This window comes from Microcebus murinus, chromosome 12 (genome assembly GCF_040939455.1).
Source record: "Microcebus murinus isolate Inina chromosome 12, M.murinus_Inina_mat1.0, whole genome shotgun sequence".
Lineage (NCBI taxonomy): Eukaryota > Metazoa > Chordata > Mammalia > Primates > Cheirogaleidae > Microcebus > Microcebus murinus.
Genome location: NC_134115.1, coordinates 72526097 through 72553914, shown reverse-complemented (window position 1 = coordinate 72553914; position 27818 = coordinate 72526097). Strand labels below are relative to the sequence as shown.

The following is a 27818-nucleotide window of genomic DNA, read 5'->3' as shown; positions in this document are numbered from 1 at the left end:
ATGAAGTTACTTGTTTTATTTGTGAAAGAGATATTGATGGAGGTACATCTATGATAATGGGATATTCCTAATTCTGCCATTGTGATTGCAATTTTTTAAAAAGTCATTTAATTCTACTTCATTCTAAGGCAAAACAAGAGTATGGTGTCAGTTTCACTCTTGGAGGATATTGGATGGTCCTTTGAAACTCTGTAAATTCAGATTCTAATTCTTTAATGCCAAGGACTCATTTGTAGAATAAGGTGAAAACAAAACCTATCTTGCAGGATTGTTATAAGAATGGAAAAAGATAATGCATGTTAAGAACTTGGCATAGTGCCAAGTTCATTGAGTACCTGGGATTTTGTAGCTTCAATCCAAAATTGCATTTTGGTGCTGTCTTCTAATTTAACTAGTTTAACTCCTTTCTCCAGTGCATTCTATTGTTTTTTGGTGTGTATATTGCTGTTGATGGTGTGTGATGTCTTAATTCATTTAGGTGGAATTTTGAGTGATGAAATATTTTATAAACCAGAATTCAACTTTAGAATACATTTTGATTTACTTTTGCTATTTCACATATATTTATTCCTTAAGAGTGTAGAGAAATGGAAAATTGGGTGATTGGAAGAATTGTTTAGAAGGAAAATGAGGACATTGTTTATTCTCTCATAGATCCTCTAACTCCTACAACTTTTGGGGCTGTGATCGACATGTTAGTATCATTATGATAAACCGAAGGCAAGCAGGTCAAACCACAAATTCTAGGGTAGTGACTTAAATAAAGAACATACACATCCAAATGAGCATTGTTCTTCTAAGTAATTAGCTGTTTTGGCTGGATCTTAACTATTGTACATTTGACTTTTATGCAGCCTGAACTTTTGCATCATGTATGTTATCTCTTGCATTGTGTGTATTATCTCCTCTGTGTCAGCTTTCGTAAGCTGAAGTAATCCTCTGCTCATCACCTTGTAAGACTGATTTCTAACTGGGTGTCTGCCAGCTGCAGTCTCTGGGTGAAAGGGCCTCCTTGGGAGGTGGGAATATTTGTGGACCTCTGTGTGTCAGGAGTCTGGCACTTACTCATGAAGTCTAGGGTACAGATGAGGACTGCCGTCTTGTCACCTGGCCCAACCCTGCCAAGCTACCCCTGTGACTTCTGTCCCTTCCTGTGTGGGTGGTCAGAGGAGAGACCAGTGATGGGGCCGGGGTGGGTTAGTGTGAGCAAGGAGGGGCAGCCTTGTTATGGGGTTATGCTGGGTTGGTAGAAGGTTTGAAATATCCTGGCATCATATGTGGGAGGCCAGGACTTCAGAAGTGGCAGGGGAAGAAAGACTCTTAAAGGGCCTAGTCACTAGTATATCCAGAGGCAGGGACTCCAGATTGGGGCATATGCCTGGGCCCGGGGGAATGGGGCAGACTGTCAGACTGGGGGGGGGACAGGAAGATGATCTGTCTGATTGCCTTAGTTCTGGGAGCATAGTTACTAGCAGGGACTGCATCAGCAGGGACCTCCTGCTCAGGACCTTGTTACCTGTGAAGGTTCTCATTGCTGCCCCTTGGGCTGCCCTGGCTGGAGCGAGGCAACTCCCACAAGAACCATGATGGATTGTCTCTTTCTGGGAATAGATCTTCCCATCCCCAATTTATTATATTTGTTTTTACTGCTGGACTGCTTGATGTGCTCCTTTTTAGTTCATTTTCATTTAATGAGTTCCTTAAAAAGAGTGGGGTTGGGGGCAAGCCTGTATTTAAAAACATGGAGAAGTAAATTTCTAGACATTAATTCTTACAGAAGCATCCTGCTGGGCTTACTTAGATTTTGCCAAATATTATAGTGGCTTTTGGTGAATTGAAATGGTATTTAGGCACCAAATAAATGAAGGGGACTTTGCCAGTTAGTACCTGGTTCAATTTGTGTATCACAAGATTGATCTACCACAAAATACTGAGTATTATATACAAAATCTAGATGTCAGCCAGGGTAAACTCCTAATTGCAGTGATTGTCAAAGTCCAGAGGTGCTCATTCTCTTTCCTATCCCCTAGCCTGAGATTTCCAAGTTCTGTGAATTTCCTATAATTTAGTTTCTTATGCTTTTCTTAGCTTCTGGGCTGCCATTTCTGAAAATGCTGCTTTGGTTCCAACTATGACAGCTTGGACATGAAATCCTCGTGTTTCACTGGTTTCCTCCCTCTCTCTCTGTGTCTCCCCTATTTCTTTTTCTCTCTTCTCCCCTCCCCTTTCTCTCCCTCTTCCTTCTCTCCATTCCCCTCTCCCCTCCCCCTCCCCTTTCTCTCTCTTTCCTCTCTCTCACTGTTTTTTCCTTATTTTTGAAACATGGATTCTTCAAAAAAAATTTGTTCTGTATACTATTTTTCTAGTCAAAAAAGAAATGTATTTTCACTGAAGATTATTTGAAAAGTACATGAAAGTGTCAAGCAAAAATCACTGTATTTTTTCCCTTTTTGTATATTTATATCATAAAACAAAATTATTATGGCATATATATTCTTCTTAAAATAATGAACTATATCAAGTATGAGGAAAAGTATAGAGAGTAATCTTATGAACATTTATGTATGTCCTACCCATCTTTGTCAAATCGTTATGTTTTTTGCTATTAGCTTCAGGTCTTGTGTTTTATTTTTTTAAAGAAAGAAACATTACAGATACAATCCAAACAATGTGTGTTATTCCTTACCATCTCATTTTTCTTTTCTTCCCTTTTTCCCTCTCATCTTCCCTCACCTCCTCTTCTCCCTTCTGGTCCAGAGGTTGTCATTACTGTGATGTATATATCACGTGCAATATATATATATTTTGCATTTTAAAACTTTCATGTAATTGTGGCCGGGTGTGGTGGCTCAAGTCTGTAATCCTAGCACTCTGGGAGGCTGAGGCGGCAGGATCATTGAGGTCAGGAGTTAGAGACCAATGGGAGCAAGAGTGAGACCCTGTCTCTACTAAAAATAGAAAAAATTAGCAGGGTATGGTGGTGCATGCCTGTAGTCCCAGCTACTTAAGGCTGAGGCAAGAGGATTGCTTGAACCTAGCAGTTTGAGGTTGCTGTGAGCTCGGCTGATGCCACGGCACTCTAGCCTGGGTGACAGAGTGAGACTGTCTCAAAAAAAAAAAAAAAAAAAAACTTTCCATAAGTGGAACCATATTGTACATATCATTCTGCAAACTTACTTTTTTTGTTTGAGCTCAGATTTTTCAGATATAATTCTGTTGGTCCATGTGACATATAGGTCTTGTTTATTTCCGTTGTTGTAAGACCCTGCCACAATTTCTTTATCTGCTTCTCCTGTGGACTGATAATTAGATTGTTTCTGTTTTTTATTTTTTAAGACAGAGTCTCACTCTATTACCTGGGCTAGAGTGCTGTGGCATCAGCCTGCTCACAGCAACCTCAAACTCCTGGGCTCAAGCAATCCTTCTGCTTCAGCCTCCCAAGTAGCTGGGACTATCAGCATGCGTCACCATGCCCGGCTAATTTTATATATATATATATATATTTTTTTTTTTTTAGTTGTCCAGCTAATTTCTTTCAATTTTTTTAGTAGAGACAGGGTCTTGCTTTTGCTCAGGCTGGTCTTGAACTCCTGAGCTCAAATGATCGCCCGTTTTTGCCTCCTAGAGTGCTAGGATTACAGGTGTGAGTTGCCTGCCTATTTCTGTTGTTTTGCTTTTAGTAAACTTGTTGCTGTGAAAACTTTCATACACATGTCCTTGTGTTTGTCTTTCCTGGGGAGAGTTTTTTCCCAGGACAGTGCTACACAAAGTATGGTCTGAAGACTATGGAATGACTTCTTGCAAATAAGGACCTTGCATCAAAATGTAAATGAACTATCCTTGTTAATTTATTTAATATTTATTATCCTAGCAAGACTTTGTCAATGAAGGAAAAAGTGTTCCTTATCTCTTTGCTCTCTGGTGACAGTTTGTAATTGGGCTACTTTGAATGGTAGAATTGCTAGGTTGATAGATATGACCTTCCTCAGCTTTACTAGAGATGACTTTACTACAGAATTGTTCTTCAGAGATTATATCAGAGTGTGCTCATCTAGGGTGAACTTTTTGTAGTCTTTGCCTACATTTGGTACTGTTAAATTTGAAAAAAATTTTTTCTGATGTGAAAGGTGTGAAATAGCATCTCATTGTGGTATTAATTTTGCATATATCTGATTAGTGTGATTGAGGATCCTTTTATGTGTTATTCAGGATTTGAATTTATTCTTCTCTGAATTCCCTGATATATTTTTTCCATTAAAAATTGGATTAATTTACTATTTTCTGACATGCAGGTTTTCTTTTTTTTAATTGTTTTTTGAGACAAAGTCTCCATCTGTTGCCCTGGCTAGAGTGCAGTAGAGTTGTCATAGCTCACTGCAACCTCAAACTTCTGGGCTCAAGTGATCCTCCTGCCTCAGCCTCCTTAGTAGCTGGGTCTACAGGCATGCACTACCACTCCTGGCTAATTTTTCCATTGTTTTTGTAGAGATGGCGTCTTGCACTTGCCTAGGCTGGTCTCTAACTCCTGACCTCAAGGGATCCTCCCACCTTGGCCTTCCAGAGTGCTAGGATTACAGGTGTGAGCCGCCACACTTGGCCCTGACATGCAGTTCATTAGTTTTTTATGCTTTGTGCTTGAGTTTTAATTTTTCTTTCTCAGTTTTCTTTTAAAAGCCTTAAAATCATGCTTTTTACACTTATGTCATTAATTTTGTGAATGATTTTTTTTGGTATTTTTTTTCTACATGAGTAAACACATTTTTTCTATATTTCATCAAATAGTCCATTTTTTTCTTCTGTGACTGTTAATGCCATTTTTGTCAGTCTCAAGTTTCCATGTATTCCCAGTTCTCTTTCTGTGTTCTCTGTTTTAATTTATTGATTTGCCCATTTGTGTGCTTTTACTACACACAGTCTTAGATATCATAGCTTTATAATAAGTCTTGAAATCTGGTAGGACCAATCCTACCTCACTATTGAAAATTGTCAGTTATTCTTGGCTCTTTGCTATTCCATATTCTGTTCCATTCATATTCTATATGAATTTGTACTGACTTCAGTTGAACATATACTAAAATAGAAATGATACAGAGCATATTAACCAGGTTCTCCCTCCCCTCCCCTCCCCTCCCTTTCCCCTTTCCTTTCCTTTCTTCTCGCTTTGTTGCCCAGGCTAGAGTGAGTGCCCTGGCATCAGCCTAGCTCACAGCAACCTCAAACTCCTGGGCTCAAGCAATCTTGCTGCCTCAGCCTCCCAAGTAGCTGGGACTACAGGCATGCGCCACCATGCCTGGCTAATTTTTTCTATATATATTTGTTGGCCAATTAATTTCTTTCTATTTATAGTAGAGATGGGGTCTCACTCTTGCTCAGGCTGGTTTCAAACTCCTGACCTCAAGCTATCCGCCCGCCTCAGCCTCCCAGAGTGGTAGGATTACAGGCGTGAGCCACCACGCCCGGCCAGGTTCTTTAAATTAAAAGAAATATTCCATATTTTTCAGCTTTCATGAAGAACTCTTTTGTCTGTAGAGAATATTTGGTTGTTAGGGCTTGCTATCTTTGCAATATTGAGGTTATTTGTGGGCATTAGTGCTGTTTACCAGGTATTTCTGGTTCTCTCTTTTGAGCACAAAATAGAATTTAGTGTCCTTTTATTTGGGGACGGAGTGAGAGGTATTGATTTGTTTCACCAGTGAGCTGAGCAGAAGAGTTGGGGATATAGCACAGCAGTAGTGTCCAAGATGGTGTTGGCTCTGTCAACCCAACTGCAGTGAGCAGAGTCCTCCTCCCGACCTATGATTGAGTAATCTAAGTGAGAACTAATGCTTGTTGTTTTTAAGCCATGGTGAGTTTGGGGTTATTATCACAGATTAATCTAACCTGTCCTGACATAGAAATCCATGAATATTATTCTTCTACATTAATTTAGATCTAATCTTATGAATTATAGTTAAGATTATAATTTTCTCTGTAAAGGACTATGACATATTTTGTTAGATTTCTAGATACTTTATAGTTATTACCATTGTAGCTTATATATTTTTAAAAACTACAGTGTCTGATCCTTTGTTCTCATTTATCTCAGTTGATTCCTGTACCCTGATCTTGTATGCAACATAATTAACTTTCTTCTACATACTATGTCTCATAAATATCATATAATCTGTAAATATTGATACTGTTTAGTATCTCCTATTTTCATATTGCATTATCTAGAATCTCTGGTTCAATTTGCTTAGAAGTGGTGATAGTGTACATTTTTGTCTTGTTTCTGGTTTTGTATGAAGTATAATATTTGCTGTAGCTTTTACATGGATACTTCTTGTTAGATTATGGAAGTCTCCTTCAGTGCTTATTTCCAACTACACATTTATAAAGTCTGCTATGCTATCTAGCTTCCTGTTTTAAGATATCTTTTCCTATCTCAAGGTAGTGAGAATATCCTTTTTTCTCTAGAAATTTTATTGTTTTACCTTTTACATTTAGATTATGATCCATCTGGAGTTGTTTCTCTTTTATGTATGATGTGAGGTGGGGATTAAGTTTTATTTTCTCATATTGTATACAATTGATCTAACACTGTTTATTGAAAAGATAACCATTTACTGACTGCATTGCAGTGGCACCTTTGTTGTAAATCAGGTGCCTCTATGTTGTTCTTTTATGGATTTTCTATTTTTGTTCAACTGGTCTATTTATTTTTGCATCATCCTGCATGTTTTTTTCTTTATTATGCCACTCATTTCCTTTGGGTAGATAATACTGCACTTTTTTTTTTTTTTTTTTGAGATAGACTCTTGCTCTGTTGCCCAGGCTAGAGTGCTATGGTGTGAGCCTAGCTCACAGCAACCTCAAACTCCTGGACTCAAGTGATTTTTCTGCCTCAGCCTCCCAAATAGCTGGGACTACAGGCAGGCGCCCCCATGCCCGGCTATTTTCTATGTATATTTTTAGTTGTCCATTTAATTTCTTTCTAATTTTTAGTAGAGACGGAATCTTGCTCTTGCTCAGGCTTGGTCTCCAACTTCTGAGCTCAAATGATCCACCCGCTTCAGCCTCCCAGAGTGCTGGGATTACAGGCCTGAGCCACTGCGCCCGGCCTGCACTTTTAATTACTGTACTTTTTCATAAGCCTTGAAATCTGGTCATCTAAGTCCTCTAGCTATTTTTCATCTTCAGGATCATTTTGGCAAATCTTGGCCCTTTTGCATTTCTTTATAAATTGTAAAATCAGCTTTTTATTTTTTTCTAGTAATGTCCACATTTGTAAAACATTTTATTTGTCCACATTTACAAAATTTTTAAATTTATTTTTATTTTAATATTTTTTAGAGATAGAGTCTTGTCATGTTGCCTAGACTGGCCTTGAATTCCTGGGCTCAGGTGATTCTCCTAAACTGAGATTACAGGCTCAAGCCACTGCTCTTGGATGGATGTGAATTTGATCAAATGCCTTTTCTAAATATGTTGAGATGATCACATGATTGGGATTCTTATTCTGTTAATGTGGTTAACTAATTATACTGATTTTAAATGTTAAACCAACTTTGCATCCTTGTAATAAGTCTCATTTTGGCATGATGTATACTCTTTTTTATATATAACTGGATTTGAAATGCTGTTTTTTTACTTATTTTGTTATGATTTAAATATTTATTTGCCTGTGTTCATGTGGAATATATTTATTTGCTTCCCTGTTTCTTTCTTGGGATACCCTTGTTTGGTATCAGGGCTGTTTTGGCCTCTTAAAACAATGTTAGGGAAGTGTTTCCCCTCTTCCTCCTCATCCTTTGTTCTCTGGAAGAAGTTATAAAGGAGAATTTACCAGTAAATTCATAAAGTCCTGGCATTTTTCTTTGTGGGGAGGTGTTTAAATAATGCCTTCAATGTTTGCAGTAATTTAAAGTGACTCTTGTTTCTCAAAGCAGGATTTATAATCACAAGTTGTATCATTGTGGTCTCTTTGGAAGTAATTTAAAAAAAAAAACCTTTAAAATCATATAAATATGACTTTGTACTAAGTTATGACTCTATATGATTGCCTTTGTGTTTCTGAGGTATTGTCACATGGGATTTTAGCTTTCTGACCTGGGTACATTTTCCTTGCTGGTAGTAAATGGAGATATGAACATACCCAGCATAGAATTCCTACTGTAGGTGAGTTTCTAGGTACAGTTCATGTTCTGCTCCCAGCTGATGGAATGTATGTTCTCAAATATTTGATAGACTCCTAATTTATTTATTTTTGTAGTAGTAGTCAACTTTATTTTAAAAAGGAGGTAAAATTAAAGGAATAATATATTCTGGGAGATAATAACTAACTATATGTATAGAGCATATTAAGTATTTTATGTAATTATTCAGCCAAACCTAACGGGTTCAGGGCACAGTCCTCCACAAGACTCTGCTCAATTCAGACACCACCCACAAATTCAGACAATCTCAGGGCCACCCTCACTTCTGACCAGCTGGCTACAAATTTGGGGGCCCTCATGGACTCCCACAGGTTTAGTAATTTGTTGGAATGACTTAGAACTCAGGAGTCAGTGTGGTTAGTGCTGGTAGGAAAGCCCTATATTTATGATCACAGTTTTATAGCAAAAGGATACAAGTTAGAACCAGCCAAAGGGAGAGACATGCAGGGCAAGGCCTGGGAGGGTTCCAGGCGTGAAGCTTCTCTTGTCCCACGTAACTCACCCAACACATTGATGTGTGACAGTATGCACAGATTATTGCTGACCAGGGAAGCTCACCAGCTCACCCAAGCTTTGGTGTCCAGGGTTTTCATTAACCAGGCATGATTGATTGAATCATTGCCCATGTGACTCAGTTTCTAGCCCTCTCCCCTTATCACCTGACTCAAAGCTGCATCCCTCTAATCATATGGTTGACCTTTCTAGTGTGATCAGCTCCCATCCTGAGTTATTTCTTTGCATAAACTCTCTGGGGGCCTACCATGAGTTACCTCCTTAGCATGAGCTATTAGATATGGTTTGAGAGGCCCACTGTGAATGACAGGGCATTCCGATCACTGGGGAAATTCCATAGAGTTAGAGGTGTGGTTACCTCCCAGGAACAGGGACAGGAGGTCATTGAAAGTCTTTGTTACACAATAATATAAAAACTACATATGTAATATGATAGCAGTATATCATATTAGGTAATGTTTCACATGCATGTTTCATCCTCACAACATCCTTATGAAGCAGTCTTGTGCTGTTCTTTATAGATAAGGAAAATAACCTCAGAGAGGTTTAGTTAACTAAAAGCAGTAAGTATTATATCTGGCTGTTGGTCCATTGGCTCCATTATATCTCATAGATGTGCAATCCCCAACCCCTGGGTCACCGCAGACCAGTACTGGTCCGTGGCCTGTTAGGAACTGGGTGGCAGAGCAGGAGGTGAGCAGCTGGTGAGCGAGGGAAGTATTGTATTTACAGCTGCTCTCCACTGCTCACATCACCACCTGAGCTCTGCCCCCTGTCAGATCAGCGGCAGCATTAGATTTTCACAGGAGTGCAAACCCTACTGTAAGCTGCCATGCCAGGGATCCAGCTTGCACACTCATGAGAATCCAATGCCTGATGATCTGAGGTGGAGCTGAGGCCGTGACGCTAGCACCGAGGGATGGCTGCAAATACAGATTATCATGAGCAGAGAGGTTTGACTGCACAGAGACCATAGTAAATCATTTGCATGCAGACTCATATCAAAAGCCTATCAAAGAGTGGCAGGCTTTATAGTGGCAAGTGAACATCTTCAATTGTAAAGCTGCATCTGGTGGCAGGCTTGTAATGGCAAGTCAGTTGATGTACTTCACTTCTACAGTTGCATCTGGTGGCAGGCTTTAAGTCATAAATCTGCACTTATTTTAGTCTGCGCATGGCCCGCCCATTATTTTATTTACTACTTCCATCCGGGCCTCCTTCCCACACTGCTCACTTATCTCAATCACAGTTTTGGTAAGCCCACAAACTAACCCTAGCAAAAATGAGTAAAAGAACAAATGTTGCTGGAGAGCTTCTTTTAAAAGGGGGAAAGACCCAATGATGAGACAGTGGAAGACTCTAAGACTGCCAACAAAATGAAAGCTACATTTAAAATACCAAGAGTTCTACTTAAATTATGGATTTATTGCAACAGGTGACTCACATTCTTTAAGCCTGCTTTGTGTGTGGTGGCTGGCTATCCAACACAACCCTGAAACCTTCAAAACTACTTCACTGCATGGAGATCAAACACCCTGCATTAAAAGAGAAGCCTTTGGAGTTTTTCAAAAGAAAAAAACATGAAGACAAAGAACAGAAGCAATTATTGAAGGCCAGCACTTTATCAAATGTGTCTGCCTTGAAAGCATCATTCGTAGTGGAAAACCACATTGCTAAAGCTAAGAAGTCCTTTACTATTGGTGAAGAGTTGATCCTGCCTGCCGCTAAGGGCATTTGCTCTGAACTTTTAGGAGAGGCTGCAGTTCAAAAGATGGCATATGTTCCTCTTTTGGCTAGCACCATAACTAGCCTAATTGATGAAATTGCAGAGGATATTGAGGCACAATTGTTAGATAAATTTATGAGTCACCATTGACGAGTCTACTGATGTTGACAACAAGGCAACAATGCTTGTTTTTGTGCAGTATATTTTTCAGGAGGATGTGCATGGGGATATGCACTTTTGTTGTCAACCAACACCATAGCTGCAGAACTATTCAAGTGTTTGAATGATTACATATCAAGAAAACTGAATTGGCCATTTTGTGTTGGTATATGTATGGATGGAGCTGATGCCAAGACTGGACAACTTTCTGGTTTCACTACTCAGGTCAAGGAGGTTGCTTTTGAATGTGAGTCTACGCACTGTGTCATCCATAGAGAAATGCTGGTTAGCCTTTCTAGGAGACATCGAAAAATGTCATCTGAAAAACGGTGTTTTACAGGATGTGATTAAAATTATCAACTCCATTAAAATATATGCCCTTAATTCATGTCTGCTCTCACAGCTCTGAGGAAATGGATATAGAAAATACACGTCTTACCTTATACACAGAAGTCAGGTGGCTTTCTAAAGGTAGATCAGTGGCCAGAGTTTTTGAGTTCCGAGAGCCGCTCTAGAGATTTCTTTTAGAAAAACAGTCACCACTGGCAGCCCGTTTCAGTGACACAGAATGGGTCAGAAAACTTGCTTGTGTGACATATTTAGCCTGCTCAATGAACTCAATCCGTCATTTGAGGGGAGAACAACAACTGTGTTCAAGTTGGCAGATAAAGTGGCTGCATTCAAAGCCAAGCTGGAATTATGGGAGTGACGAGTGAACATTGGGATTTTTGACATGTGTCATACATTAGCGGAGATTTTGAAAGAGACTGAGCCAGGGCCTTCTTTCTCCCAGTTGGTGCACGATCACCTATCTCAGCTTTCAAAAGAGGTTGAGCATTACTTCCCAACCACAAAAGACCCCCAAACTGGTAATGAATGGATCCCTTACTTGCGAATAAGCCAGGTGAATTGACTGTCTGTGCTAGAAGAGAATCAACTGCTTGAGATTGCAAATGGCAGTGGCCTTAAAAGTATGTTTGAGACAACTTCAAATCTCTATACGTTCTGGATTAAAGTCAAGGGGGAATATCCTGAGATTGCCACAAAAGCTCCGAAAAGCCTGCTTCCATTTCTAACATCCTATGTTAGTGAAGCAGGGTTTTCTGTAGTGACAGCAACTAAAATGAGATTACAAAGTAGACTGGACATAAGCAACACACTTCGGTGTCACTGTCTCCTGTCACCCTCAGATGACACTAGTTGCAGGAAAACAGGTTCAGGGCTCCCACTGATTCTGCATTATGGTGAGTTGTGTAATTATTTCATTATATATTACAATGTAAAAATAATTGAAATAAAGTACAGTAAATGTTATATTCTTGAACATCCCAAAACCATCTCTACTCCCTACCTCCTCATCTGTCTTCCATGAGACCAGTCCCTTGTGTCAAAAAGGTTGGGGACTGCTGTTGAGAAAATCCTTAGTTGAGCCTCACAAGGTTATGATAATAATATACAGTTTATGAATAATTGCCCATTTAAAATTGCTCTCCTAATATATGCAAAAGAGTCTTTTTATACTTTTTAATGTGTGTTTTTCATGTGTATGTGTGTGTATGCACACAAAATCTAGATAGTTCTTTGGACAGAAACACTCCTTAATTTGTTACTATATTAGGTCATTAAATATGAAATATCTGATTTTGAATCAAAAGTTTATTATATCTCAAGTAAGAAGCAGTACAATCAAAGTATTGTGCCAAAACTATCCGTGCAGCTTTGCCATTTTAATAGTACCTTGTTTATTGTGGGTTTTCTTTTCTTTTTTTTTTCTTTTTTTTTGGCACAGAGTCTCACTTTGTTGCCCTGGCTAGAGTGCTGTGGCGTCAGCCTTGCTCACAGCAACCTCAAACTCCTGGACTCAAGCGATCCTCTTGCCTCAGCCTCCCGAGTAGCTGGGACTACAGGCATGCACCACCATGCCTGACTAATTTTTTTTTATTTATTTTTTTTTTGAGACACAGTCTCGCTTTGTTGCCCAGGCTAGAGTGAGTGCCATGGCGTCAGCCTCGCTCACAGCAACCTCAATCTCCTGGGCTCAAGCAATCCTACTGCCTCAGCCTCCCGAGTAGCTGGGATTACAGGCATGCGCCACCATGCCCGGCTAATTTTTTCTATATATATTAGTTGGCCAATTAATTTGTTTCTATTTATAGTAGAGACGGGGTCTCACTCTTGTTCAGGGTGGTTTCGAACTCCTGCCCTCGAGCAATCCGCCCTCCTTGGCCTCCCAGAGTGCTAGGATTACAGGCGTGAGCCACCGCGCCCGGCCTGATATATATTTTTTTAGTTGTCCAGCTAGTACCTTGTTTATGCCAGTAGCGAATAAGCCTGGAGAGGAAGTGGCGATGAAATCATGAAGGTGGTTTCCACCACGTGTTGAGAATTGAATATTTTTCCTTGCAAGAAATGGTCCAAGCCTAGAAGAAGTGGTAGTCAGTTGGTGCAAGATCTGGTGATTATGGTGGATGACAGACAGTTTCCAAATTGAGCTTCTGTAGTTTGAGCAGCATTGTTTGTGTGACATGTGGTTGAGTGTTGTCTTGCTAGAGGATTGGCCTGTCTCTGTTGACCAATCTTGGCTGCTTAATTGCAAGCATCCTCATTATTTCGTCCAATTGGTTGCAGAAGACATCCTCTGTAATTGATTGGCCAGGTTTCGTGAAGCTGTAGTGGATAATACCAGCACCGAACCACCCAGACAGACACTATTAGCTTTTTTTGATAAGTATTTGGTTTTGGACTGTGTTTCAGCACGTTTCATCTTCATTCAACTATTCTGCCAAACACTTGCGATTGTCAAAAAGAATCCATTTTCAATACACATAACAGCATGGTTTAGAAATGGTCTAGATTTCTGTTCCGCCTACTTGTAGATGTAGTTTCCTCCACAGTGTGCGCCTTCCCTCCTCCCCTCCCGCAGGGTCCGGGGCCACCATGGGGTACTAGAGGCAGCAGTGCCTGCGGCAGCATTGGCCTTTGCAGTGGCGGCGGCAGCACTAGGGTCTGCAGCGGCAACCCCCAGCGGCTTAGGCCATGGCGCTTCTCACAGCATCCAGCAGCAGCGTTGCTGTAACTGACAAAGACACCTTCCAATTAAGCACATTCCTAGATTCTAGCAAAGCCCTGCAACATGACCAAAATGAGCTTCCTGAGCAGTGAGGTGTTGAGGGGGGGACTTGATGTCCCCCTTCGACCAGTTGGGTTTGGGGGCTGAAGAAAGTCTAGATCTCTTAGATGATTACCTGGAGGTGACCGAGCACTTCAAACCTCATGGGTTCCCCAGCGACAAAGCTAATGCGGTCCCCTCTGGATGGCTGGCTGTGGATGGGTCGGTCAGTGCCTCCAACGATGGTCAGGAGGATGCCTTCTCAGGGACAGATTGATTGTTGGAGAAAATGGATTTGAAGGAGTTTGACTTTGATGCCCTGTTGAATTTAGATGACCTGGAAACCATGCCAGATGAGCTTTTGGCCATGTTGGATGACATGGGTGATCTCTTTGCCCCCCTAGTCCAGGAGACTAATAAGGAGCCCCCCCCCCAGACAGTGAACCCAGTTGACCATCTCCCAGAAGGTTTAACAAAAGCCGACCAGGTTACCCCTTTCACCTTCCTGCAACCTCTTCCCCTTTTCTCAGGGGTCCTGTCCTCTACTTCAGATCATTCCTTTAGTTTAGAGCTGGGCAGTGAAGTGGATATCTCTGAAGGAGATAGGAAGTCAGACTCCACTGCTTACATTACCCTGATTCCTCAGTGTGTAAAGGAGGAAGACACCACCTCAGATACTGACAGTGGTGTTTGTATGAGCCCAAAGTCCTATCTGGGCTCTCCCCAGCATAGCCCCTCTACCGCTAGTGGCTCTCCAAACAGCCTGCCATCTCCAGGTGTCCTTTGTGCTCTGCCCGCCCCAAACCGTACAGCCGTCCTGGAGAGAAGATGGTAGCAGCAAAAGTAAAGGGTGAGAAGCTGGTTAAGAAGCTGAAAAAAATGGAGCAAAACAAGACTGCGGCCACTAGATACCGCCAGAAGAAGAGGGCGGAGCAGGAAGCCCTTGCTGGCCAGTGCAAAGAGCTGGAGAAGAAGAACGAGGCTCTGAAAGAGAAGGTGGAAATGCCCTGGCCAAGGAGATCCAATACCTGCAATATTTGATTGAAGAGGTCCGCAAGGCAAGGAGAAAGAAAAGGGTCCCCTAGTTAGGGTAGTCAGGAGTATTGTGCTTGTACATAGGAGTGTACTGTGCTGAAGCTGTGTGCTGTAATGAATTATTTTGTAGTGGAAGTACTTAAAAAAAAAAAAAGAAATGGTTTGTCTTTATGTCACGACAGCAAAGACAGGCAATCTTTGAGATGGTTTTTCTTCTGATGCTTGTTTAATTCATGTGTAATCCATCTATCCAGCTTCTTTACTTTGCTGATTTGTTTGAAATGGTCCAGTATTGTTGGAATAATAACATCAGACCTTGTTGCTAATTCATGCATAGGTTGAAATGGATTTGCTTCCATCACAGCTTTTAGCTCATCATTATCTACTTTGGTCTCAGGTTGCCCACATGGTTCATTTTCAAGATTAAAATCACCAGAATGGAACTTCTTCACCCATTGTACTGTGTGTTCGTTAGCCACATCCTTCTCAAACACTTCATTGATATTTTGACCTATCTTTGCAGCATAGGTTCCACAATGAAACTCATCTTTGAAAATAACATGAATTTTTGACTTAGCCATGGTTTCACAAAAATTGCTCTGAGAACAAATTTGAAAGATAATAATCCAAAACGTGTGTTTAAAAGACTGAGGATGTACCTTCACAATAATAATAAAATAAGTGTCAAAGTGAAATGTCAGAGATGTCAACTGTCAAACTTAGTACTCAAGGAAATCAGGCATTGCATACTTAATAACCTTTTGAACACAGGATATTTTCCTAAATTACATTTGTAACTAAAGATTTGGAAACCCTTGGCGTTATATAGTTGTATTTTTTCAGTCATTAGGCACTGGTGTAAATGCCATGGGGCGGGGAGAAGAAAGGGTAGAAGATTTATTTTTGATTTGTTTGACTATGTGGGTTAGTGCGCCTATAAATTTACGTTCACTAACTTCTGTTGAGTCATTTATGCTTTCTCTACATGGTAGTTTATTTTGCAAGCCAGTTTTCTTTTGTTCCTCACCCTGACTATTGCAAGTCTTCTCCTACTATTATCAAACCTCTGACTTGCCCTCTGCCCGCTCTCCAAATCTCAACAGAAGACGCTGCCTTTTATTTTACACAACTAGCAGAAGCCATGAGAAGGGAATTCTTCCAGGCCCTTCCATAAAATTTTTAACATTGATTTTTATAAACACTAGCCCTCCTTTTTTCCTCCTGTTAAAATGACAGAGATGGCCTTTGTCCTGTGTAAGGTAATTCCTCAAACCTGTGCTGAATCCTGACCACTCCCTTATTCTCAGGGTTCCATTAGAAGGATTTTCTACCCTCTTCAATTTGTCTCTTTTGTGGCTTTTTCCTGTTGCTATTTAAACATGGTCACATCTCTCCCTTGATGAAACAATGAAAAGTAACAATCTCCTCCTTTACATAACTAAAGTTTTCTGAAGAGTTGTCTCTTACTGAATTCCCCACGTCCTGTACAGTCTGCTTTTGTCTTCACCACTTCATTGAAGCTACTCAAGCCAAAGTCAGGTGTGAATACTCTATTGCTGAAAGCACTGGATTCTTTTCCCTTCTTATCTTGCATCATCTTTTTGTATCATTTCAACTGATTGCTGTCTCCTGGGAAAATTTCTTTCCTTAATTCTTCTGACCCCATACTCAGTTTTCTTTTTGTCTGTTGCCTATCATTCCCTTTTTCAGACTCTCCTCCCTCTATCCTTAAATTTAAGGTCTTGTTCTTCTGTCTGTCCCAGGCCTTCTGTTATTAATATTTTCTTTTTATGTGTAATTATCTTATGCAGTGAGATAAGCCTGGGGAGCCTCCATGCCTCTTTCCTCTATTATTTTTTATGCCCAGGACCACCAAGCTCTGACCCTAGTAGGGTTTCAGTAAATGCTTAAATGAGTGACTGAATGAACTAGATAGGAGAGTGAGTGCTTCATGGTGAAAGTAGAAGGGCATTGGGAAAAGAGAGAAGAGAAGGAGGAGAGAATTTAGATGAGCAGGGAGGAGGGAGGAGAAAGGTTGCATTGCAATTTGTCATATTTAGTGTTAGCTTCTTATTCATAGTAGTGAACTTTCTGTAGTGTTTTTTTCCTGACATTTAAATGTGTGTATTTTTTCCATTTTGTCATAGATACTGCTGAATGGGACACATTCTTAGAAACCTTTGGACATTTCTCTGACATAGAACTCCCTGTATAAGATGTAGTATGTATAGTTTAAGTGTCCTATAGAAAATAGTGTCATTGTTGTAGACAGTTGCATGGTGTAGACAAGGATGTTTAGTCAAAAGACTTCATCCTAGTTCTTGCTCTGCTCCTAATTACATCTGTGACCTTTGATGTCCTTAAAACTCACTGTGCTTTATTAAACAATCTTTTAGTCCTCTCCAACTCTGTGAGTCCAGTACAAATCTTTTGGAATTTTGAAGGTTTCAAAATAAATTTTATTTTGATTTGGGTAGTAGTTACATGATTGCTTACAATAATTTGTTAAACTGTGCATACATATTTTGTTTTTCTATATGTTTTATTACACAGTGAAAAAGATTTAAAAACTCCACAGCAGACTAAGTTTCTTACATCCTTTCATATACCAAAGAAAATTCCAGATGGATCAAAGACTTAAATGCAGAAAGCAAAATCATGAGCATATTAGAAGAAAACATAGATAAATATGTGTCAGGAGTCTCCTGGACCACCCCCAGGTTCAGTGACCGGAAGGACTCACAGGACTCAACATATATTTTTACTGTAGGCTAAGATTTATTATAGTAGAATCACCAAAGGGAAAAGCCATATGGAATGAGTCTAGAGGAAACCAGGTGCAAGTTTCTGAGAGTTCTCTCCCAGTGGAGTCACTCAGGAAATGCTTAATTCTTCCAGATGTGAGCTGTGACAACACATGTGCAATATTATCTAGCCAGGATGTTCATTAGAGACTCAGTGCCCCAGGTTTTTATTGGGGGCTGGTCATGTTGGTACTTTCTGCCTAAAATGTACCAGAATTCCTCCCAGAAGGTAAGCTCTGATATTCAGCGTAAACCATATTGTTTGTACAAACAGTTTAGACCTAGAAGCTAGCCAAGGGCCAACCTTGACAAGCAGGCCTTTCTACAGGAGCAGTCTAGTGAAAGGGGGACTTGAGTTTTAGATTCCATTTGAATTTTCAGAACTTTTGGTTCTATCCCTTCTTGTTTCTGAGTAAACCCCTTTTGGGTCTTGGGTCTAATTTGTTTTGTCACTTTCATGAGGCTGTGTTTCCAGGGCTGAAAATAAAGGACAGGGTTCATATTCTTTCTATGCCTTTAAAAACAGGATTCGGGGACCATACTAGTGCTAAGTTTTTGCTCTTTATTTTGCTAACTTTGATAGTTTGAAAAATTTAGTAGTTGGGTACACCTGCAAATGTTGACATTTCTTCCTTTTTGTGAAGTTTGAACAAGATTATCTTTTATTTAAAGTATAGATGTATCTCTAAAGATGACATCACAGTATTAAATTGATTCTCCTCAAAGGATGTACAAGGCTTTACCCCTTCCTCAGATGTACTCAGCCTGCTTTAGAAGGACCCTCATGTAATGGTTTATGCCCTTTCTTCCCTTTCCCACATTCTTATCATAAATAGTTTTATTGTGTTTAGGATGTTAATATTTTTCTTTCTAGTCAGGGAGAGTAAAAAATGCTGTGGACTGTACTGGGGTACATAGGAAGCACCCAAATGTGATTATGTGAACAATGAAAGGGACTAGATATTTTCCCCCACCCTTTTTAAAAATTTTGGCACCAATTTTCTAGGTCAGTTATGAAGAGTTTGACTTTTTCTGCCTTTGTCCACAGAACAGTTCTTCAGTTCCTGTACCTCAGCTTTTCAGGCGTTTTCCACTGCCTTAGATCTGTAAGGCACTAAGGCAGCTGCTCCTCACCTGCACCTTCCACAAATACTGTGGGTATTTGGTTGAATTCACCATTCCTAAGAACTCCTTTCACAGCAACATTCAGCATTTATCAAATAGAATCATTGGGCTGGTGATCTCAGAACCCACATGCCTGCCTACCTTTTTCTTTTCTTTCTTGTTAATTTTTTAAACTGAATTTGAGACTTTATTTGGATTTCACCAGTTTTTCTATTAATGTTGTCTCCCCCTGGCCAAGATCCTATCCTAGGCACCATGTAGTTGTCATGTCTCCCAGCTGCCTCTGATCTGGGGCAGTTTTTTAGTCTTTTCTTATTTTTCATGTTCTTGATAGCTTTGAGGATTACTGGCCAAGTATCTAAAGAATTTACCAATTTGGTTTTTTTTTGGGGGAGGGGGTCATTTTCTCATGATTAGACTAGGGTTGATTTTTGAAATGAATACCAGAAAGGTGAAATGCCTTCCTTGTTATATCACATCACGGATACATGATATCCATATGATATCACTGAAGTTAACCTTCTTCACTGGGTTACAGTGGCATTTTTCAGGTTTCTCCACTGTAAAGTTAACGTTTTTCCCCTTTCCCCATTTTATTCTTTGGAAGCAGTCACTAACTCTCGTCTACTCTCAAGGGAGGGGGCAGGAATTGCTCCACCTCCTGTAGGGGGACATATCCACATAAATTATTTTCAGTTCTTCTATTAAGAAAAGATTTGCTTCTTTGCTCAGTTTATTTAATCATCCAATTATTTATTTCCATCAGTATGGACTCTGATAGATTATTGCTTTGGTTTATAATCCAATACTGTGTTATTTCTTTTGTTCCAAAAATTTTCCAGCTTTGGCCATTAGGAGCTCTTCAAATTGGTTCCTGTATTCCCTTGACATGTTCCATGTCCCATTTCCTTTCTGCTACTCAAAGATGCTTCAGGCTCATCTTGTTTTTTCCTGGCCCAAGCCCTAGAATCAGCCATTTTCCCAAGAAGCCTGGTTCCTTTTACTAGAAAATGGTATTTAAAAATGATCAATTCTGGATGCTGAGTGTGCTCATTGCTTGTTGCTACTAGGGCTTCTGGCCCTCTGGATCAATCTGTCTTTCTTTAGAAAATGATTGTGGAAAATTTTATACAGAAATACAAGAGTAATTCTCAATATCTATCATGGAGCTTGAACAATATCAATTAGTGGCCAATCTTGTTTTCACTTATATGACCCTTTCCCAGCGTCTCCCCCCTCCATTTATTTGAAGTAAATCCTAGTGTGTATATTCTTTTGCCTACATATATTTCACCACTTTTTATCATTAAAACGTGAGGATTCCTTTAAATATATTTTGAAATTGAGGTATGGTAGATATAATAGGAAGTATGAAAGTGTAGAGCTTGGTGAATTTTTATAAATGTATGTATCTATGTAGCCATCACCCAGATTGAGTTACTGAACATTTCCAGCCCCATAGAAGGCTCCTTAATTGCCACTGATAATTTCTGTAAGAACCTTTAAAAAATAACTATAGTCACAATACCATTATGGCACCTAAAGTTTTTTAACACTAATTCCTTAAAATAGTCATTTGTGTAGGTTCCCTTCTCAACCCACCTTGTCACTGCCCCTGTAATGTATTGGTTGAAGAAATAAGGTTGCTTGTTTTATAGTTTACCACAGTCTGGGTTTTGCTGAGAGCACCCCCTGGTCTCAATTAACATGTTTCTCTCATAGTGGCTTTCTTGGAGGGGGAACTTGTCTCTTACTTTCTAATTAGTTAATCACAACACAGTAATGGGCAGTGATTCTGTCTTTGGAGAAACTTCATCAGTAAGATGGTTTCACCAAAGATATATGTCTCTAGCATCTGATTAAAGTTTTCCTGCCTTGTACTGCTAAGTCTGGAAGATTCCTTCAGAAATCTGTATCCTTTCTAGTATCCAAGTCTTTTAGAAAAACTGAGTAACTATGTAGGAGAGAATTTGTTATTTTTGGTTTTGTTTTCCTCCCTTCTAGAGATTAAATGTTTAAATGATGAGGATATTGTAGTATAATGAACCTTTTTAATGTTTCATGGCTATGTCCAAATCATCTGTGTATAGGACTAGCTATGGTTAAAGTTCTGACTGATTTGCAGTACAGAAAAATGGATTAAACTATAAAAGTAATTAGTTGTGTTTGATTTGCTAAATTCTCTTTTTTTCTTTTTATATTATAGATCAGCTTGAACGGGTCTTTTTACGACTTGGCCATGCTGAAACAGATGAACAATTACAGAATATTATATCTAAATTTCTTCCTCCTGTTTTACTCAAACTCTCCAGCACCCAAGAAGGAGTACGCAAAAAGGTAAACATGTTGGGACAGTTGGGTTAATTAAATGGTCAATAAATGGATATATATTATCAAGTGAGTTTTCTGTTCCCATTGTGGAAATCTAGGTTTGGGATCCTATTTATGGCCTTTCAAAATGGAGAGTAAGTCTAGTACTAGCTTTCATGATTTTAAAGTAGCTTTTGTATGCTTAGCCCAGCTGCATTTAACACCAACTGTATACTTGGCATCAGTGCTGAATAATATAATTGAGATACCTATTCTGGAATGTATGGAGAGTTGATCTAAAATCCATGCCCTTTATTCCAGTAATATAGGTGATAATGGGTCAAAATACTTTTTAATCATTGGCTGACAGTGCATATAACCTTAATTAAAAGTAAAGGAAATAAAAACTTTTAAAAGCAAAATATTGTTGTGTAGCTCCTGTTTTAGGATTCTGCAAAGTACTATTACAAAAAGTTGGATGTCACATTGATATTTTTACTTTTTTTTTTTTTTTGGAGACAGAGTCTCACTTTGTTGTCCAGGCTAGAGTGAGTGCCGTGGCGTCAGCCTGGCTCACAGCAACCTCAATCTCCGGGGCTCAGCGATCCTACTGCCTCAGCCTCCCGAGTAGCTGGGACTACAGGCATGTGCCACCATGCCCGGCTAATTTTTTGTATATATATTTTTAGTTGGTCAATTAATTTATTTCTATTTTTGGTAGAGACGGGGTCTCGCTCAGGCTGGTTTCGAACTCCTGACCTTGAGCAATCCGCCCGCCTCGGCCTCCCAAAGTGCTAGGATTACAGGCGTGAGCCACCGCGCCCGGCCGATATTTTTACTTTTAACCTAACTATTCTGCATAGAACATTTTCCACCTTGATTTGTAAAATAGTTCATTAATATTCTTCCAGTATATTTATAATAGACTTTCTGGTCTTTGAGCTGTTGTCAGGTTTCATTTCTTGGGCTGATCTAATTTATTGGCAGTGACTTCCTGGAGGTCTGCCCTGACTGATTCTGAGGGCTGACTGGGTTTAATGAAGAAAGAGTAACTTTAAGAGTGTCTGTTACATTTGCAGGAAGGAATGGGCATTCTTGCCATATATTTGACATATCTGCTGTTAATCTTTCTTTGCTGAGATAGATGTATATTTGATCATGTTACTCTTCTATTTAAAACTCTTTTGTGGCTTTCTGTTACCCTAAGGATAGCAAGATATAAAAAGCCTAAATAATCTATTGTATAGATTTAAATAGATAGATATGATACATAGATAGCTTTTCGTGAATTGATTTCTGATTACTTATTTAGCTTTATCAATCTTGTTATTCATCTAGCAAATATTTACTGAGTGTCTTCTATATGCCAGATGTTGGGAAATATATTGGTGAATGAGAACAACACGAAATTGGGGAGACCAGTAGTAAACAATCAGACAAACAGTACATAGCTATAATTTGTGATATATACTAAAATGGAAAAGAATTCCATCAAAGAATATATTTGGGAACTTGATTTAGACTGAGTGTAGAGCATAAGGGGAGGCTTGTGGTATGCAGGCAGTAGCCAGACCAAGAAATGGAGGGGACCAGTGCAGACAAAGAGGCCCTCAGCAGGAGTTCGTAGCTGGGACAGAGTCTGGTGTCTTCCGGGAACTCAAGAAGGCCACAGCAATGAACCCAGTGCATGAGAGGAAAAGTGATAGCAGGAAACAGGGATTCCAGGGCCACTGATTTGAAGAGGCATTGATGGTAGCGATGTGGTCACTCTGGCTGCTGAGTGGAGAAGGACTTGGAGTGGAGACCAGGAGAGCAAACAGAGGGAACGTTGGCATTGGTCCAGCCTGAGTATTTTTAGTAGGTTTTTACTCATTTACTTACTTTAGTATTTGTTTTGTTTCTATGTGCTTTTTCTTTTTATAGAAAAGTATTCATCTCTATCCATCTCCTTGGATACATGTTCAGTCATGTATCATTCACTTATATTATTATTCCTTTTCTTCTTGAGGCAGGGTCTTGCTCTGTTGCCCTTCTAGAATATAGTGACTTGATCATAGCTCACTGCAGTCTTGAAGTCCTAGGCTTCAGTGATCCTCCTGGCTCACCCTCTTGAGTAGTTGAGACTACAGGCTTGCACCACCATGCCCGGCTAATTTTTTAAAAAATTTTTTGTAGGTAGATAACGGGGGTCTTGCTATACCTGGGGGTATTGCCCAGGCCGGTCTTGAACTCTTGGCATCAGGTGATCCTTCTGCCTGGGCCTCCCAAAGTGTTAGGATTATAGGCACCACTGCATCTCACCCTGTTATTCTTTTTTTAAAAAAATAGATTTTATTGTGTATATTTGAGGTTTACAACATGTTATGGGATGAAGATTTAAAATGGTTACTATAGTGAAGCAGACTAACATCTATCATCTCACCTAATTTTTATACTGTTACTCTTAATATTCTCATCATTTTTTTAAATGGAGAAATTCTATTCTTATTTCTAATTTTATTATTACAACCAAAGGTTTAGTCTTTCTTAAAAGGGAAAACCATCTTTTAGATTACTCTTTTTAACTATTTTTTCTATTTTTATTTAAATTCTTTTCTTTTTTTGGTATGTTTTTCTTGTGTAAAATTTTAATTTATATAATAATCTAGCAATGGTTATTATGTGTCAAGGAAAGTGTTAAGGACTTATATCCTCACAAGATTATATGAGGTAGGTATTATCCCCATTTTACAGATAAAGCTGAGGCTTGGAATGATTAACTTGTCTAATGTGAGAAAATAAGTGGCTCTAACTTCAAAATGTAAGCTTGGCCACCATGTGAAATGCTTTATTCTTTAGTTTTATTTTTTAAAAAGTATGAAATCAAAAATGACTTCAGCTTATGAATTTCTCTTTGATGACTATTTTGTTTATACCCCCATAGTTACATTGAGACACAGTGTTTGGTTATTTTATATTTAATTATTAATTTGTAAGAGCATTATTTGTTTTTTTTGTTTGTTTTTTTTTTTGAGACAGAGTTTCACTTTGTTGCCCAGGCTAGAGTGAGTGCCTTGGCATCAGCCTAGCTCACAGCAACCTCAAACTCCTGGGCTCAAGCAATCCTCTTGCCTCAGCCTCCCAAGTAGCTGGGACTACAGGCATGCGCCACCATGCCCGGCTAATTTTTTTTGTATATATATTAGTTGGCCAATTAATTTCTTTCTATTTATAGTAGAGACGGGGTCTCGCTCTTGCTCAGGCTGGTTTCGAACTCCTGACCTCGAGCAATCCGCCCGCCTCGGCCTCCCAGAGAGCTAGGATTACAGGCGTGAGCCACCGCGCCCGGCCGTGATTTTTTTTTTTTTTTAGTTTTAATAGTTTTGGCTTGATGCATTTTGATATATAAGCTTAACATCTGGTCTTTATTAGTAATTATAGTATGTTATATAGTTTTTAATTTTTTGAATTCCATATAAGATTTTTTTCCCCAAAGCCTGTTTTATGTGAAAATTAGTATTGTAACCAGTGTTTTCCTTTTGTTTGATTGGTAAATGTTTGCCCCAGCCTACAATTTTTCTCTTTTTTTGGTAGAGACATAGTCTCTCTCTGTTGCCCAGGCTGGTCTCGCTGAGCCTCCTGGGCTCACGTGATCCTCTTCTTGCCTTGGCCTCCCAAAGTGCTGGGATTATAGGCATAAACCACCACACCTGGCCCCCCGCCTACAATTTTAATCTTATTTACTTTGGTTATGTCTCTTAGTACAATTGAGAGGTCACGTATTTTTAAAGTTTGAACATATAAATCAGTTACTGTGATTGTTAACCTATTTCATCACTTAATCTATTTTCCCTCTCCCTTCCTCACTTTCCTTTTCTTCACGCTTTCCACATCAAACTGTTAACACTGAATTCTTCCAGGGGCTGTCCATGGACAAGGGAAAAGGAATACTTAACACATTAACTGCCATGTGAGTTGTATTTAACTCACGCTAGTTTTGAGTCGGGGCCCTCATGAAACATGTGAAAACTCAATTCTCTGAAACAAATTCAATAAGTATGTCGTGAGTCACATACAACTCAATTGGTATGCAGTATAAATATTGATTCTAGTGCAGCATGAGTTGCATATAACTCATGTACATAAAAACAATTTATTAATTCATTATTTTTTAAAATAAAGTTTTCATTAAATTAGAATCATTTTAGTTTTAAAGTTTTTATTTTCATAATAAAACACCATGGACCCAGGGGAAAAATTTTTTTTTCTAGTATGGCAGTAAGTGTGTTAAGATTTTCACTTGAGGCCGGGTGCGGTGGCTCACACATGTAATCCTAGCACTCTGGGAGGCCGAAGCGGGCGGATTGCTCGAGGTCAGGAGTTTGAAACCAGCCTGAGCAAGAGCGAGACCCTGTCTTCCACTATAAATAGAAAGAAATTAATCGGCCAACTGATACATATAGAAAAAATTAGCCGGGCATGGTGGCAATGCCTGTAGTCCCAGCTACTCCGGAGGCTGAGGCAGGAGGATTGCTTGAGCCCAGGAGTTTGAGGTTGCTGTGAACTAGGCTGATGCCATGGCACACACTCCAGCCTGGGAAACAAAGTGAGACTCTGTCTCAAAAAAAAAAAAAAAGATTTTCACTTGATTTATTATAATAAATGGTGTCTTTCTATTATGATTTTAAAAAGCAATAAAATAAAATGATGTAATAAAGATAAATATGATACTTTTGAACTTAATATATTTATACTGATGAAACACCATTTTTATTTGTTCATGCATACCAAATATCTGTTGGAATAAGGGTGTGCTATGTAGTAAGTTTGAGAACTTCTAGAATTGGGAAATGGGATCCTGTAGCTGAAACACTTGTTACAAGTATTGTGCTTGGACTGTTTTACATCTTATTGTTTAATCTTCACAGTAACCTTTGACATGTTATCATTTGAGTTCTACAAATGATTTTTTGATTTTTCTGGGTTTATAGAGGATTCTAGATAATGTATAACCAAATTTAGGAAATTGACTAATATTTAAGTAATGTGCTAGAAGAAAAGTAATTAGTCCATTTAAAAATCAAAATAAACTTATGATAAAAAATAAAGCATGTAATTGCAAGCATAATTTTTTTTCTTAAAAAAACTTTATTTTTAATTATGGTATATAATAGTTGGATACCTTTATAGTGTACATGTGATGTTTTTATACAGGTATAATGTGAATTCATCAGATCTGGGTAATTGGGGTATCCATCACATCAGGCATTTAACATTTCTTTGTGTTAGAAATATTCCAATTCTACTCTTTTAGTTATTTTAAAGTATACCCTAACTTATTGTTGATTATAGTCACTTTGTGGTGCTATCAAATATTGTTCATTCTGTCTAACCATCTAACTATATTTTTGTACCCCATAACCATTCCCACTTTATTCTCCACTCCCCACTACCCCTTTTAGCCTCTGGTAACTGTCATTCTGCTCTGTCTCTATGAGATCAATTGTTTTAATATTTAGCTCCCACATATGAGTGAGAACACGTGAGATTTGTCTTTCTGTGCTTGGCTTATTTCACTTAACATAATTTTCTCCAGTTCCATCCATGTTGTTGCAAATGGTGGGATTTGATTATTTTTTGTGGCAATGTAATACTCCATTGTGTGTATGTTTCTTTGTCTGTTCATCCATTGATAGACACTTAGGTTGATTCCAAATCCTGGCTTTTATGGATAGTGCTGCAGTAAACATGGGAGTGCAGATATTTTTGATATATGTTAATAGAATTTCCCTCCTTTGGATTTGTACCGAGCAATGAGATTGCTGGGTCATATGGTAGTTCTACCTTTAGTTTTTTGAGGACTCTCCTTACTGTTCTCCATAGTGTTTGCACTAATTTACATTCCCACCAACAGTGTACAACGAGTTCCCCTTTCTCCACCTCCTCGCCAGCATTCATTATTGCCTGTCTTTTTAATAAAAGCCATTTTAATTTGGATGAGATAATATTCATTGTAGTTTAGATTTGCATTTCTCTGATGACTAATGATGTTGAGTATTTTTTTTTTTAATTTTTTAATTTTTTTTTATTTTGGCATATTATGGGGGTACAGATTTTAAGGTTTCAATAAATGCCCATTTCCCCCCTTGAGTATTTTTTTATTTTCTTTTTTTTTTTTTTTTTTTTTTAGTCAGAAACATAAGCCAAGACCCCCTTGAGTATTTTTTTATAACCTGTTGGTCATTTGTGTGTCTTCTTTTGAGAAATGTCTATTCAGATCGTTTGTGTGGGCATGATTTTCTATCACCATCAATAATAATTCTTTATAGAATCCTGCTAGCAATAAGCCTAGATTAGAATGTCAGAAGACGGGTCTTTCCTTTAGACTGGTTCCTCCTGATTCTTTTTTCCTGTCATCTAGCTGTATCAGAGATACAGGCCAGGTAGGAAATTTGTATGAAGTATGGATGGTAATACAAGTTTTTAGGTTCCTGAAGGGCATCATGTCTCACACTGGCAAACACTTTAGGTGACTTATGTTCATATATTAGTGTTCGAAAATGTTAAAAAAATGGGCTCTGGAATCACATCCTTTTTTTTTTTTTGAGATAGAGTCTGGCTCTGTTGCCCAGGCTAGAGTGCCATGGCGTCAGCCTAGCTCACAGCAACCTCAAACTCCTGGGCTAAAGCAACCCTTCTGCCTCAGCCTCCCAAGTAGCTGGGACTACAGGCATGTGCCACCATGCCAGGCTAATTTTTTTCTATTCATTTTTAGTTGGCCAGTTAATTTCTATTTTTAGTAGAGACAGGTGTCTCACTCTTGCTCAGGCTGGTCTCGAACTCCTGACCTTGAGCGATCCTCC

At 38.9% G+C, this 27818-nt stretch overlaps 1 protein-coding gene and 1 pseudogene across 4 annotated transcripts in view; both read left to right on the top strand.

The window, feature by feature from the left end:
* The window catches only part of ECPAS (Ecm29 proteasome adaptor and scaffold), a 110412-nt gene that overhangs the window by 9407 nt on the left and 73187 nt on the right, over window positions 1–27818 (top strand). For all 4 annotated transcript variants that reach the window (XM_012736714.3, XM_076008918.1, XM_012736712.3 and 1 more), the window contains one exon: window positions 20873–21003. In XM_012736714.3, the coding sequence (XP_012592168.3) occupies window positions 20873–21003 (131 nt within the window). The remainder of the gene's footprint in view (window positions 1–20872; window positions 21004–27818) is intronic.
* On the top strand, window positions 5389–14895 carry LOC142874303 (cyclic AMP-dependent transcription factor ATF-4 pseudogene; annotated as a pseudogene).